Below are 17,134 nucleotides of genomic sequence, written 5' to 3'. Positions count from 1 at the left end.
CCCCCCCCCCCCCAAAAAAAAAAGATAAATATTTTGGAAATCATTAATATCCTGCAATTTTTATATTTTTCTAGTTATAAGGTATATGCAAGAATTTGCAAACAACTCAGCATGGAACAGCATAGGAACTAAATTTATCAGGCAAGAAGAATGTACATCTTTCTGCAAAGCATTTACTTTTGACACAGATGACTATTGGAAATGTATGATTCGCCATTATGCAAGAAATTCTAATCATCAAGTTGGTACCTGTAGAATGGGAGCTCTTCATGATAAAACTGCTGTTGTTGACCCACATTTGAGGTGAGAGCAATTTATATTTTCTTATTTAATTTCAATAAAAGGTATTGCATGCAATATCCGAACGTTAATCAGCAAAGTGTGTTCCACGGGAAAGAAGGAGCTAAAAACATTAACGTACCAATTTTACTGAACCAGATGCGCAATTTGACAATACATGTCTCTTCAGTGATGCTCGAAGCCAAAAAAAAAAATGTGAAAGTCCAAAAACCAATACAGAAGTTGAAGAGCTGGGACAACCAAAACAGACCAAAAAGGAAAGCTAAACCCTGACAAGAAATCAGAGCTATACATTAGGGAGATACATTCTCTAAAATTGTTTCAAAATTTTTTAACAGAAAATTTATTTTCATCATTATTCGTATTTCAATGCCAGTACCAAAGTACCGACTATTAGGCTAGTGATTCTCATGGCGACTTAGAGGCAATCAGCAAATTAATAACGTTACCGAAAGGATAATGTGGTAGAATCTTTGTTTATATCATGTACGTGCCATTGTTATAACTACGGTTAATTTTTGAATTTCGCAATAAAAAAGAATGATTGAATGTACATTATGTTTTATTGCTTTCAGAGTGATAGGAATTAGAAATCTAAGAGTTGCAGATTCGTCAGTAATGAGAAATGTTCCATCCGGCAACACGAACGCTCCAACAATGATGATTGGAGAAAAAGCTGCTGACATGATAAAAAAGAGTAGATATAAACGACTCTTAAGTGTTGTTCTATTATTAGGAAATGATTAAATAAGAAGCAAACCATCTTTTTCATAGATATTAAATGATTACTAAATAAGAATTCAAGACATCCTTCAATATCGAGTATTTGCTTATGATTTAATTAAATGTTTGTAACCATTTGCAGCCAAACTGTTCATGCTTGTCGACTACTCATCTCCTGATCTATGATATTTGAACCTTTTGTCTGGGTATTATCAAATGAAAAAATAAAAGCTACATCATTGTATATCAGATCTTACGAAAGAAATAAAACACGGATTTCTTTGACCACTTTCCTATACCAGCACTACCGACTTTCAATAATTGTGTAATATGTGTAAAGGATGAATATTAATAATCAGAAATTGAAGTAACTGAACATTATATTATATAAGTGATCAATCGGATAGACACCAATTTTCAAATAGTAGAATAGGAACCTCTAACCATTTCGAAGCAAGTGAGTTCACCCCAGTTTTAGGTTAAATTCATATTGTCAAAACTTGTTCATACTTTTATTACCCTAGATCTGATTCTAAGAAGACAGAGCTTTTAATTTTAACTGATTGCATTTTAATTCGTCCATTGCCCCCTTGACATATTTTCCCCTTTTTTCTCAACTGGGTACATTATGTGCATTACTTTATTTGTACCTTCATTAAAAGCGTATTGATCACACTTACATTGTTTGAACCACTTGATACCTTTTTTTTTTATTTACAGTCATTTATTATGACACGACAAGTCTTAAAACCAATCTGAAAAAGACAATAGTGTTATCCCTTTGGAGGAATTATTCATTTCTTTGTGTTGAATGATACTTACATTACCAGTAACAATTAGACCTCATGGATTACAGGTATCAAGAAATCTTCAACAGTAACATGTTTTTGCGATTATTATAATCAATGTTTCTCTATGATTTTAAAGACTTCTTATCGAAGATTTGATCTCTGATAGTCTATCATATTACGGAATTACCTATAGTTCTACCAATTGTAAAACACCATTTTTCATACACATGGAAAAGATCTGAATAATTCTGTTATGAAAATTGCAAATACAATTGTTTGATTACACTCAATAATTAGCGTAAGAAGAATAATTTTATATGAATAAAATGAGATGATGAAGTGATGATATTTGCAAATATCTTTAAATTGGAAAGAGGCTTTCTCATCGTCCTTCCATCTTTTGATTTTAAGGAACATATATAATAATTTGATACCAAGATGTATTTTTAACATTTTGAATGAAACATATCTTTCTCGATAATCATCGATGCGTTCAATAACTCAAAAAACGTCCATATTTTCTTAATTTTTTAACGGTAGAGACACTTTGTTTACAAATTCTTAATATCCTCATTATATCACATTGTATATACGGAATCTTGCAGTTGACTTGTCATAAACTGTTAAATATGTAGTATATTATGTTTTAACACTCTCTCATGAACTGTATTTTTTTTTTTAGATATTGTAATATTAAATCAAACATGACATTACAGTGGATTTGTTTGTCTTCTTAATTTGTCTGTAGGTTGCACGTTGTAAATACAGCTGGTTCTCAAACCAAACCTCTTTTGGGGAGATATAGAATATTCATAGAAAATTAATTCTGTTTACGTAATGGTTCCCATACATGATCTCTATGTTTTATCTCGTAGAGACATAACTTGGGAATGTTACCAGTAAATATACATATGCATTTTGGTCAAATTGAAATCTGTGGGAACCCTTAAGTCAAGGTAAGGGTAGGACATAATTTTAGTGTAAGTTTAAACTCTTAGAAGTTCGGGGCGTATAAACGTTGAAAATATGCCACACAGCCCTATATTTTGACCTTGGAAAAAAAGTAGTGCATATGAACTTTCCATTCTAGGATATATTTTTTTTCAAAACTTCATAGTAAAAGTGGTACAGTTTTAGCCGTTAAAGGAGTAACTATGGGAAATTGCATTGTCGATATTTACAGAAATGCAACCTATATTGGGTAAAAAAAGTGAAAATACAGAAGTTCACCATTTCTGGTTTATATCAGAGATTTTAATAAAATTAACTCAAATATAAGGTTTTATAAATATTTCATGAAGATTGAGATCATCCTGGGCCTTAAGTATGATAACTCATACATAAATTCACAGTTTACAGAATGCATAGTTTACTTAAAGCAAATTAAATTCATAATATATGCGTATTTGTAATTTCAATTGTTTAGAAGTGCTTACATTTACTCTTCGCAGTCATTAAACATCATAGATCCTTCCTGAGTATTTTTGGTTGGGTGTTTTTGTCCTGTTTGCAACCCAAAATTTAGCCGTAACACCTAAATGTGCTTTTTTGTGACTGCGGCATAAAAAAATACAAGCCAGAAATACAAAAATACCTCAATAAAACTTACTATAGTGTGTTCTATCCTAAATATATTCTAAATATTCCATATGACAAGAAACAGCAGAATAATTTAGGAAATTTGATGCCCCAGGGACACAAAAAGAGAAAAATGCCCACCCTCTGGGACAAAAAAAAACAAATAATTTAACTAGTAAATGCTATGATTTTATTATTTTTAAGGTCTTTTGTATTGAAAACAGTAACTATGCTTGGAAGTTATACAAAAAACAGATGTCAGCAGTTATTTCTATAACACTTTTTGTAAATTCATGCATTAGACTGGTTTCTTCATACATAGAACTTTTGCAAATATGGCTTTGTTTAAACACTTATAGTTCATATATTAGCTTATTATGTTAGATATATGGTTAGAAATGATACTGTTGTGACAAGATTTCTAAACTGACCATTTGAGGTAGAAATTGTGAACTTTCATTGAAAAAAAGGCATACAGTATGATATGGACTGGAGACAGAGGCAGGAATGAATACTTTATATAATCTTGAATGTTGGAATTGTTAACTGCTAAACATTACATTTATAGATTTCTGAAATACTTTCAGTTTGATATCAGAATAGTTTCAAACAGGTTCTAGACATTTCATGTCAGAAAACATGCACATAGGGTCAGCTGGCAATAATTAAAGCCTTGTTTTAAAATTCTTTAAAAAAATTGAAACAGGGGTGAGGGTATAAAATGTACTGTAAAAAATATTTATAGTATATACAGTAATTTCTTTAAGGCTATAATTCTGATAAATAAGTATTAATGTGAGAAAAAGTGTTTTTAGAGAGTTGTCTATTTGAAAAAATGATCACTACATGTTTAATTCTGGTGGTTTTTGGTAGTTGGGTTGCAGATGCATTTACTTGTACCGAATTTCTTTTATCTGTACAACTGTTTTGTCTTTCATTCACCTTTTCAGTTTTAGTTTTCTAATAGAATAAATAAATACTGGACTTCAGTAAAAGACATGAATGCTGGTTATTCTATTCGAATGACTACAATAAAACGCTAGTGTAGTTATTACATTTTATACAATAAATGTAGGTTTTGTCAAAATATTTTTTTTTTTTATTTTGCAACGTTCGACTTTAACCGTTTGAATAGATTTATCCTTTTGTGTTTATTACAGAAATAGTGGACGGGTAAACACTATACTTATTTACTTAAGAGTAAAATGTTATATATTTTTGGCAGAGACATTTATTACAAAATGCTGAAAAGTCAAGGCGTGTGAGAGTAATTACTGTTAATGCACAAAGACCAAGCAATATAATTGTAATATTTTACTTTTTTAACTACAGTTATGTTCGCTACTAATCTATTTTGACCATTTGTAATAGCAGATTTTGATTTGGTTTAAAATATATAGGAAAAACATGTAACGCCAACGTAAAGTCATGCACTTATCTTTATATTCAGTCAAAGATTGTGTACATACATCATTGTTCCATTCCAGAATATTCAGAAAACTAAATCCTTCTATGACTCAACACGAATAATCATTTTTTTCTTTATTATCATTTCCATAAATCGCCGTCATTTAGCTTTCGTGCTTGTTGTCTGTCATAGCAAGATATTTTAATCTCACTGAAGTCTTGATGGGGATTACAGATTAGAGAATAATGGGCAAATATTTTGACGTTATGCACATTGCGTCAATGCGGCGAAATCATACACAACACAATGATAAGCATGTTTGGTTAGACATCACAACTGTTAAAGATAAACTTTCAATCTTTATATCTATAGACTCAGTAGGTATTACCGTTTCAAAAAATCTGTAAAGCTTGATCTAAATTCTATTGATAGGGAATAACAGGGTGTAAAAATATTAAGAATAGATAATAATGGTCAAAAATATAACATGTATAAAGAATAGAGAAAAATGGCATCAAAATTAAAGAATACAGAAATGAAGAACACCAACTAGATCCTTCTCCGTTGTATTTCGTGCTTAGTCACGGTTACGTTTGATTGAAAGCTTTTCCGATTGGAATGATCTTTTTCAAGTAGGATTGGGAAAGCAAATGATACACACTTATAGTGTTCATCACGCAAGGGTAGACCTTCAATGTCACCCATTGGTAAACCTACAATGTCACGAAAGGATGAGTCTTCGATATCTTATGTCTATGATCGAATAGTAATCAACCGAAAATTTCTGTAGGAAAATATATCAAACGCTTATTACAGGTTTTTTTTTACAGTTTAACGAAAGATTCGAACGAACGTAAAAGAAGCATGTATTACATGTCCACAATTACACTGCGATTCTATGATTTATCCGGTAAAACGGTATACTTATCTGATTGAAATATATTTTAAACAATTTAAGCATATCGCAAAGAAATCGCGCATATCTGAAAATAGAAAGAAAATAGTTTAAAATACTCTTACATCCAATACGTTGTGCATGTTAAGCACTATTACACACATTTGCTTGGGAATTGTTCAAGCATGCATGTCTTTAATTGTTTAAACTATTACAGATTATGTACCATTTCGTTGATTCAATGCTAAACATATGGAAATGTTATAGAAAATCCACAGATTTTCCACTTTTACTAAAAAAAAATGTAATTTCTGGGCTTGATATAAAGAGGAGTATTGCATGCAGTGCCAGCAATGATTTCCCTAAAATAATTGAATAGATAAAAATATTGGTTAAAAAGTCTAAATTTGGACCTTCTAAATTGGCCGTATTATTTGTGACTGTTTTGTGTATACAATAATATTTCCCAACAAAAATGTAAGTAATAGGTTTGCATCTGAAGAGAACTTTTTGTATTTAAAAGCGGAATCAAATTATGGAGTTTACATAGTCCTGTAAGTTCAATATGGGGCGTGTTTATGCAGTAAAGTTGCGGAATTCTAAAAGATTTTTTTTCGAAATGTCGTATAGACGATGGGCTATTCTGAAGTATATCATTCGGAACTAAGATCTGCAAGACGTTTTAAATTGCTATAAAAACTAAAGAAATGGAGAATAGCAATGGAAATGATAAAGAATAGAGAGTAAATAGATAAAACAACAGAGAATACATAAATGATGTGTCCATCATCAAGACCCTTCTCTGTGTGTCTTAAACATTGTTTGTAAAAATATCTACAAAATAAAAAAATATTATCTCGAAGAAAAACCACAAAGCTTATATTTGGATTAGCTGACCATAATCAGAATTGTTTCGTTAAATATTATTCAATGTTATAGACTACTTACCAAGTAAATTTCACAGTCAAAAGATTTATATGTTGTGGGTTGCAATCCCCTAACGTATTTTCCTTAGCTTATTTCACAATACACGTGGCTAAAGAGTTGGACAATAAAATACATATAACAAATTATAAAATGTTTGATAATATATCTTCAAAACTAAGGCTTGATTCTCACTTTTACAACTAGGGCCCCTCGAAAAAGAGAGACGACAGATACCAGAGTGACAGTCAAACTCATAGATCGAAAACAAACTGACAACGCCATAGCCAAAAATAAACAGACAAACAGACAAATAATAGTACAGATGACACAACATAGAAAACTAAAGACTAAGCAACACGAACCCCACCAATAACTGGGGGTGATCTCAGGTGCTCCGGAAGGGTAAGCAGATCCTGCTCCACCTGTGGCACCCGTCGTGTTGTTTATGTTATTACAAATCCGGTACATAGTCTAATTCGGTAAGTCACATTCGTGAAAAGGGAAGGGTATTGTAGTTACGACATAAGGAACATATCCGATATCTTCTGTGAAACGGTTATTCCATAACGGTCAACCAACTCGTGATGGCGTCCGTAAAATTAACGAAGGGATGATTTCAACTCTTGACTTTAACATGAACGAAAATTGACCCAAGATGTTTAGGGCAGGATTTACATGTTTATTGATTAATTACTATATCCGTTTATATAACAATGCTTCGGTACAGACATGACAGCTTGATTTATTGTGCTTTAACGCTTCTTTAAGCATAATTGGTTATGTCGTGGCGGCCAGTTTTTATTGGTGGAAGAAGACACAGTTCCCGGAGAGAACCATCGATCTCCGACAGGAAAACTAGCAATCCTGTTAATTTAGGGGTTCCGGTTGATTTACTACAAATTTTCCTAAATCTCTTCGTTGTTTGATATGCAAAATTACTAAAAACAAGGGTCATGTAGGTGTAGTTCCATCAGATAAAGTTGACCGCTATGTTTATAGGTGCATTTTTTGTCGTATAGCTACTAATGTTTCTACGTGTTTATATCTCTAGATTTCAAATATTTGCGTGTCTGATGTAAAACTAGAATAGATTTTAAAGTTTGATTTGCATTTACTTGTTCTTTTGAAATCTCATTAAGCATGATTAAGAATAACACCAGTAGATACATTACAAACATACATACCAGCTCAATTGTGCACGTCACGTGAATCTAAAGCAATACATACCAGAAACACTCGAGTAGAAAGTTTAGAAAGCCAGTTGCCACTGTGTCGGATTCATAAATCATTTAACATAAACATAATTGGATTAAACTGTATGATATTTAAAAATGTCTAGAGTCTGCTTTGTCTTGGAAAATTAAAAACCTAGTTAAAGTAATTTATAAACTGAAAATAATCCCTGAACTCCTTCGGACTGCAGTCCACCTGCTATGACTACTCCCTTATGGGAGTTATAAAACCGCATGATGTCTGTTAAATAATTGCGCATGACACATGTTAATTCAAAACACTTTGTTACGTACGGTCGAGACAAAAATAGTAGTTTACTACTGGAGTTCTTAATATTATCTTTCTGAAATGATATTGAATGTTTTACAAGTAAGATCTTTTGTTCATTACTGAATCATACATTCATTCGATCAATGCCGCATGCTAATCATTCCGAAACACCTGATACAAATATTGTATTTTAGGTTTATGCCGAGGGACCAGAAAAAAAAAATCAGAGTTTACTCTGTGATTACTTTTCAGCAAACACTTTATTCGCATTCAGCACATCTCAACAGATCTATCAATATCACCTCGTCTTGATGACGTAATCCCAAACAGCGTGGTGTAGGGTAGCGGATTCTGGCGATGTTTAATGATTGGCTGTATTCACAGAAAACTAAAAGACGACAAATTGAATAATTTTAAATTCTAATTGATATAGAAAAAAAATACAATTATAGCTAAAGAATTGGTCAATAAAATAAATATAACAAGTTAAAAAAATGTTTGATAACAAATCTTCAAACTTAGGCCGGATTTGTCCCTTTACAAGTAGAAGCTCTAAAACCCCACTCTTGAAAACTTTTTGATCCCCGCCTGTATCTTAATGCATTTCTCTGACAAAGAGAAATGATTGTATTTCAATTTGATGTTTACAGGTTGCCGTTTATGCGTCAACATTATGCTTGAAGGATTGAAACAAAATATACACATCAATCTTAAAGGATGTCGAATGGTTCAAATCCAAAACTTTATATGAAAAGACACAGTCAGATTTCAAAGAAACACAGCTAGAAATAATATATTAATAAAGCTTTGATGTCTAGAGTTCGCTTTTTTTAGTTTTTCCATTTTGTTATTATCTAAAAACGCTATTTTTAAAACATTGAACAAAAAATTTACCTAGATGTTAAAGGATGTAGTTGGGTTTAAGAATACTTAACTAGATATAAATATGTACAACACATACATTTTTTTTTATTTGATATAAAATATAAACAGAGTAATTTAACTTTACGCATCTCTGTATCAGTGGGCGTTTAATGATGACCCCTTTTTACCCCCGCATTTTTTCTGACATTTGCGACTCATCAAATGTTCTAGATGAAAAAAATGACAGGATGGTCTAAAACGCAAAAGTGAGAAAAGGGGGCAAAATAACTTACTATCAGCCAATTCGCTGGAAAGACTTACATGTAACACAGGGTAAAAAATTAAAAACGGATTTGTTCAATTGGATAGAATAATAGAGAATTCAAACTTCTTTCAACCATAAAATAAGTGATTTTTCAAAAAAATCAACGAACCTGATCAAACTATCATAACTTCTTAAACCATTTTATTATTCACAATAATGTTTCAACATTTAATTGCGCCGATACTTTTAACCAAGTAAAAGTTACAGGGTCAGCAGAACAAGAAGCAAGTGTCGTTTCCTAAGGCAATGAATAAAATGAACGCTTAATCTCAACAAAGAGTTCTGTTCTGTATGATCATTTATAGGGACGCCTTGACATTGTTGTGCAAAAATATGAATTAAGTAAACGTCATAGTTCATTATATATTGTTTTCATTTATCAAAATTTGTTATATTTAGGCGTGTTTTGTTAGATCTATCTGTACAATTCAAAATTAAACTGCATTATTTTGACATACATCGTGTTATCTTTTTCAATTAAGCTATGTTCTTTAAAAAAAATTCTGTGTACTTTTAAAAACTCATCTGTGCACTTTTAAAACCAATATGGTACATATTATATGTAACTTCCACAATCAAGTTATGTACTTTGAAAATCCATCTGTGTTTATTTCATTCACTGTTTTAAACATATCTTTTTACAACAATGGGGTTCTAAAATGTGCATCCTATTGTTTGCATTAGAGCTTTACTGCATTTGAAAGTCATTTTCAAAGCTTCTCTCAGTTTTTCACTCATGTCTATATAGATAAGAAAGTTCGCAGCACATCCAATTATCATTAAAAGTTTTAAAACTTCAATAAAAAGTTTTAAATGTTTCAATGTAAACTCAATATATCCCCATACAATGTTCATCATATAGTTCATTGGTTTGCTGTACGGTGACGATCCAAGTATTACATAAGATGCGTCTCTGTCATCTATGGTATATATACAGCTTTTAACTATGCCAAAGTAAACATTTGCCATAATGTTTTTTAAGTAATTTTCTGTTCCGTTGCAATATGTTTTTGCTACGATATCAGAAGGGTTTGTTTGACGTAATCTTTTAATTCATTTGCATAACGAATGCGTTCATCAGCAAGAACGTCAACTAGATAATCAAAATAGTTTTGTTTCAACTGACGTTTATACAACCAATCCATTCAGGTTAGAATTACAGGACTCATCTGAGATTGTAAGGTTTAGAATATCATCTAAACATCCTGCAAATAGCTGAGACAGCTCCGTTTTTGTCTTACGTAAAGCAACATTTTGCGTGTCCAGATTGGATCTATAAGTACTGAATAGAGTGGAGCTGACGTAAATTCTTGGGAATTCTGCTAAAAAAATACTATTATCACGCACACAATCAATATGCAAGATTTCTTCTCGGCTTTTGAAACCGTGGCATATCCGCGGCCAGGTTTCCGACGACATAGTGTAAAAATGATATAACATGATGATAACAGCATTATTACAACTGAACATACCAATATAATGGCGTGAATGATTGGGTAGTATGCTAGAATATACTTTTGAATTGCCTTGTGTGGTTCGGAGACTAAACATGTATGTGCCTTCGTCCCACTTCTAAAACTTATCTCAAATAATCGGGGTATATTAACGACCAGAGTTAACAAATACACGTACCGCAAAATATGAACGATTTTCTTTCATTCATTTGAGTTTTGCTCCATATTGGACATACCACAGCTAGAAGTTTCTGTAACCTAAGAAACGCTGTAAACAGTATGGAAACAAGGTGGAATGCGTCTGCTAGGTTTGTTATACCGTAATGCATCAAGCAGTATGTAAACCTCAGTCCTACTAGCCTTTACTTTCATCCGTTACTAACCGTGATGAGCGTACGGTATAATGTTCAATCTCGTCATAATGCAAGCTTAAGAAAGGTTCAAATACATAGGTACACAACGCAGGGAGTCCATTAGCAAGAGCCAACCCTTGCATTAATACTGTTGAGGGCTTCCGTATCTCTTTGTTAAATACAAATTCCAAACTGAGGTGCGTAAAAACTGACAAAATCAAATTCTATCAATCACGGAAAAAGTGCCATATTACTAACTTGGTACACGCATTTTCCGAATAAAATGGTGAATTACACCTAGTTTTATATATAGCTAAACCTCCCACTTGTATGGATCTGTGTGCCTCTTCAATAATGGTCTTTCTCCAATATTGTAGACTAGATTATAATTCATGACTAAAATCTCTACTATTTTATTGATCATGTGTTTCTGATATTTTGTCTACTTAGCTTCATTAGCTCTATATTATATATTTTTGTCAAAAATACAAAAATGAGTATAAATCATTATTTTAGGGCAATAACTACTATACGAAGTGGACTGACAATTTCGGCTTTTTTCCCTATAAGTTGGTCGGTCTTTCTGATCATTTTTCTGGCTTACAGTTTTCTCTATCTTCTATAGTGTTTGTCCAAACCCCAAAACAGCGCAAAAACGCGTTTCCATTGTCATTTCAGGGCAATAACTCTTAAACGGAGTCAAGTAACAAATTCAACTGCATTGGCCTATTTGTAGATCTTGTCTGGCTTATCATGTTTGCTATTTGAGGTTATTTTTCTATTTATTATTGTTTGAAGATGAAAGGTATTTGTAGAGCTTTTGCTTTCTGTTCACGTTTGCTTTTTAACAATTTCTGTGTAGTTTTCAAGATAATAGATACCAACAAAAACAATTTGTGAAATTCGTCATTGAACAGCAATGACTTCCATAAGAAGTTGTCTGAAAGTTGTCATGTAAACAGGCAGTAGGAAGATCTCAATATTTAGAATATTTTTGCTCCGTCAGATTTTCTCTATCTATAGCCGTTTGCAAGATAATAGATAAAACTTGTAATTTCTTTTACGGATCATCGAACACATTTCAAAACTAGATATCCCAATCATGATTGTGACCAAGTTTAATTCCAATTAGCCTTGTAGTGTCAGTAGAGAAGATGTTTGTTTGTAAAAATTTACGGACGACATACGACGACGTGAAAGACGAACGCAAAGGGTCAGGTAAGATACAGAGCGGCGTATCGTTCGTCATGTGCTCGCATTGAATGAAAGAGGCGCTGTTTGATCCCGGTCAATTAAATACAAAGACGTACAAAATCAATATGTGCTGGTTCCTTGTGCGTTCCAATAAGATCAATCGTAACCAATCGGCCATTCTCGTTATGTTTACAATGGCGTAGCGAGAATGGCCTAGTGGTTGCAACTGGCAATAAGGTATAAACGTAGAACAGAAATTACGTAAAATTGAAGTCAATTTAGTGTGACCAGGCATGGATAACAGGTCTTCTAAATGACTGTTATTTTTTGAGCTATATTAAGTATAGCTCTGTCAGCTACATTTTATCATCAAGATAAAAAAAAAATATATATATATATTTTAACATGTTTAAAGAATGTCGCTTGAAGTTAATTACTAACCTGCCCATTAATCCATGTATTTTATTTGTAGTAAATAATGAACAAAACAAAAAGGATTTTAAAGTATACCATTATACTGCAAATCGGTATAAAGAGAGACATACACAACTTAGAAGGAAACCATTCAAAAAGGTGTATTTTGCTGGTGACAATTTAGAGCCCTTAAAATATACACCTGTCTTCGGTAAGTTATAGAATTATGCATGACCTGAAGACTTCCTAAAGTTACTTTTTAAGTCATTTAATTGTTGATTCATTAACTATACCCTGCATCTGCTTTTAATTGATATATATAAGTTATAAGACTGTGCGGTCGATGTTAACCATACTTTATTCATATCTTTTATTTCTTTCATGATATAAAAAAAACCATTGAAGCTGTTATAGTATACCCCAATACTATAAATCAATTAAGAGAGATAAATATGTAACATTATTGAAAAATGGTCGCTTATTTCCTGTTAACTGAAGATGAACACATTTCAAAGTTGAAGTCATTTCGCGTTGTTCTTCAAAATTCACCATTACACACGAACAGAAGATTGTTCAGAAACAAGGTTTTCCAGAAAATCAGGTGTTCATATGGGTGATGCATGCATGGCAGAGACGCTTACCATGACGACGCTACCGATCAACCTCGTTTTGGAGTCAATGCGATTCCCTCAGTTTTTCTTTGTTACCTTGATTTGTCACCTATCAATCAATTAGATGTTTATCACGTTAGAAATGTTATCCACTATCATTGACATATCATTTTTTAGTTCCAATAGTTATCATGGGGCCCCGGTGGACGAGTGGTATGAGTATACCAACTACTGTATTCCTAGCATGTCAACAATAAGGTTGTGATCTAAAATCCCGCACGTGGCAGGTCCGCTCGATTTCAATCTTAATTGCATAGGATTGTGAGTTTTCCTTCCGAAGGTCGGTGGTTCTCTCTGGGCACTCCAGCTTCCTCCATCAAAAACACCGACCGACACGAAATAGCACAATTGTGCTGAAAATGGCGTTAAACAACAATCGATCAATCAATCGGAGGTAGTAATACATCTCAAGTATATGCCTTTCAATAATGTATTCATATAATGGGATTTATACTTAAATTTTTAATCATATAGTAAATATATTAGTAAAATCTCTAAATAGAAAAAAAACAAAAACAAATCAACAAACATTGTTGACGTTAAGGACGACGCACTGACATTGTAGACGTAAAGGACCACGCACTGACATTGTAAACGTAAAGGACCACGCACTGACATGATAGACGTAAAGGACGATGCACTGACAGTGTAGACGTAAAGGACGACACACTGACATTGTAGACGTAAAGGACGATGCACTGACATTGTAGACATAAAGGATCACGCACTGACATTGTAGACGTAAAGGACGATGTACTGACAGTGTAGTCGTAAAGGACGATGCACTGACATTGTAGACGTAAAGGACGATGCACTGACATTGTAGACGTAAAGGACGACGCTCTGACATTGAACTTGGGAAACAAAATATCATTATAGTTTTCCTAATGAAATACAAATCAAATTCATACTGTATATAATATGTCTTAATGAAAACACGTTATTCATTAGGAATGTATCTTATACTCTGATACAATGCTGTCATTGATTTGTGTGTTCTTTTTATTTAATAAACAGAACGTTGTAACATTTAACATGTACTGACTTGTATACATGACTCTATGAAAGCAGTTTGTTGTGATGCGTTTTACCTTTGGGGGCTTTAGAGTGTCTAAAACAAAAATGTCTTACAAAAAATGCATTCTTTTCAACTCTTCTTACTTTCAAAATATGTATATATATATATCCAGAAAATTTACTTGACTCAAGCAAAACTTGAAGCATTTAAAAACGAACAAATAAGCGAATTCATGTGTAATACCACCAAATCAAATTATGTCATTTCCGGTTTCTTACGAAAAAGGGTCGAAAAAAATATTCCGTTGAATTTGATAGTTGTAGGAAGTTAACCCTGCATTTCATTGCAGAATACAATGCATGAATCATAAACATTAAGCGTTGGTGCTTCAAAGTACCATTATTTTTTTATTTGGTGTTTTATAAAATATTTTGGAAACTTGAGGTTACATGGTTACTAAAGCTTGTACACAGGAAAAAAAGGGGTGAAATTTGATTGTGTAACTTCCAGTGATGGTTATTATCTTATATTCAATGAAATATTATGTGAAATTGTGTCTGTAGTACTGGACAGGATAAAACTTTACTTATGCCAAGTATTTCTTTATTTGAAATAAAGAGAAATTCTGCACAATTTTTGAATATTGCCAATTTGACAACGAGTAGTATGGGAAAAATAATGGTGGTATTATTCCTAAATATTGAAGCTGCACATGCACCAATGACCTTGTATGTACTCTCATTTTTCAAAATTGCATACTATTTCACTGGTATGTTGCAAACATGGATATTCTGAGTGAATTGAATCTCATAAACATATTTGAGGGAAAATTGCCTTGAAATAGGGCTCTTCCATGAATATTAGTAGATAGACCAAGCCACACTTAGTGTTTTTTGGAGCTTTTTCTGACTTTTTCTCCTCATTTCCTATGTTGGGCTATAAAAGAAAAATTCTTCATCAGTAATTCTTCAAGAAATATACAATAATAAGTAAATGAAATGTTTTTTAAAGCAATAACAAGAAATTATTCACCAAAAAGAAACCATTATATGTCCCTCTTTGGAACGCGGCGTAAACTCAAGTTTTATGTAAGGACTTCTTGAAACCTCAATTAAGTCAGTAAACTTTTATGTGGATAGTTCATTCAGCTTGAACACTTCAATTACTCATCTAATATCACATTTCTTACATAAATGTGTGATAATTGCTGCACGATTTCATGTATAAGCTTAAGTAGTAAAAATTTTGAAGTAATGAGAGGTATAAATGGAAAAAGAGGGACATTATAATGAAGACAAAGAGGTACATTTGTGGTGCGTATCATCTTAAAGTCATATTTTGTATCATATCCAACTGTATTTTTGCAGATGAGATGAATATTTGATCATTTATTGATGAATTTATTGGTCCACACTATATTCAACCATAATGCGCGTGATTTTGATTTTTCGAAGAAATTTTCCTTAAATTGCTGAACATGCTTAAGATGCCGTCTTACATTATACTAAATTTCTCTCAAACGTTTGAACTGATTACAACAAAACTAGACAAAAATGCTTGATATAACCAGTATTTCTCAGAAAAATAATCACAATCAGTTTATTCAATGAAAATATCTTTTTTATCATAGTATGTCACATCCGGTTTCATACGAAAAAAGGGTCGAATAGAATATTCTCTTGAATTTAACTGTTGTAGGAAGTTAACCCTGCATTTCGTTGCAGAAAGAAAAATTATGAGTCATAAACGTATAGCTTGGGTGCTACAAAGAACCATTCTTCTTTTATTTGGAGGTTTTATAAAATATTTTGGAAACTTGAGGTGACATGGTTACTAAAACTTGTACACATGAAACAAGGGGTGAAAATTTGATTGGTTAACTTCCAGTGATGGTTTTTATCTTATAAGCAATGAAATGTTATGTGACATTTTGTCTGTAGTACTGGACAGGATAAACTTTTACTAATGCCAAGTATTTCTTTATATGGAACAAAGCGAAATTTTGCACAATTTTTTGAAAAGTGCTAATTTATCAAAGACTAATAGGGGAAAATCAATGGTGGTATTACTCATCTATTTGAAGAAATGCTTAACAAAAAAAACTCATATCACATAACTTAAGGGTTGTTGCATGAATTGTGCTAAATATTGTCCCGAGTTAGACAATTTATAACAAGAGCTTCCGAGTTAAAATTTATATTCTTCGAGGAATAATTTTAGCTAATAGTCATGCAATAGTACCCTACCTACTGGATGTACCAGTACGTACTCTATACAACACTTTTTACAACAGTTTGACATGCTTACAAGAGGATCGTTCATTTAGTTTTCCGGGACTTATAAATACACAGCCACGTCCAGTAGGAATGTGGACGTTCAATCAAATCTAGTGTAGGTGCGTACATTACATTGTAGCTCTACATGGTACAGAACCAGGGATCCATATGGTGCTTGTTGCAAGACAAAAAGTATGCCCCTATGTAACATTCTCTCTTTTTCCAATAACGATTGAAAACTGTGTTGTTATCTTGGTCGACCCAGTCTACATATCTATTTGATTATTTTGTTTTACTAGTCCTGACTATGCATGCAGTTTTCGTCTCTTAATGTGCGGCAACAACAATCAATCAATCAATTAATCAAACCTAATTAAAACTAAGAATTTTGTTGCATTTGTAATTGCTGAAAACTATTTTGCGATTAAGATTTTCAATTA

General features: G+C 32.4%; 1 protein-coding gene across 1 annotated transcript in view; it reads left to right on the top strand.

The window, feature by feature from the left end:
* LOC127704474 (glucose dehydrogenase [FAD, quinone]-like) overlaps positions 1-2,529 on the top strand; it is a 48,145-nt gene extending 45,616 nt beyond the window's left edge. The window contains exons 12-13 of the mRNA XM_052208577.1: positions 75-303; positions 876-2,529. Coding sequence (XP_052064537.1) covers positions 75-303; positions 876-1,047 — 401 coding nt within the window. The 3' untranslated portion in view covers positions 1,048-2,529. The remainder of the gene's footprint in view (positions 1-74; positions 304-875) is intronic.
* Positions 2,530-17,134: the final 14,605 nt, after the last annotated feature.

This window comes from Mytilus californianus, unplaced genomic scaffold (assembly GCF_021869535.1).
Source record: "Mytilus californianus isolate M0D057914Y unplaced genomic scaffold, xbMytCali1.0.p SCAF_6, whole genome shotgun sequence".
NCBI lineage: Eukaryota > Metazoa > Mollusca > Bivalvia > Mytilida > Mytilidae > Mytilus > Mytilus californianus.
The sequence above is the reverse complement of the archived record's forward strand: the minus strand, read 5'-3'. Positions and strand labels throughout refer to the sequence as shown.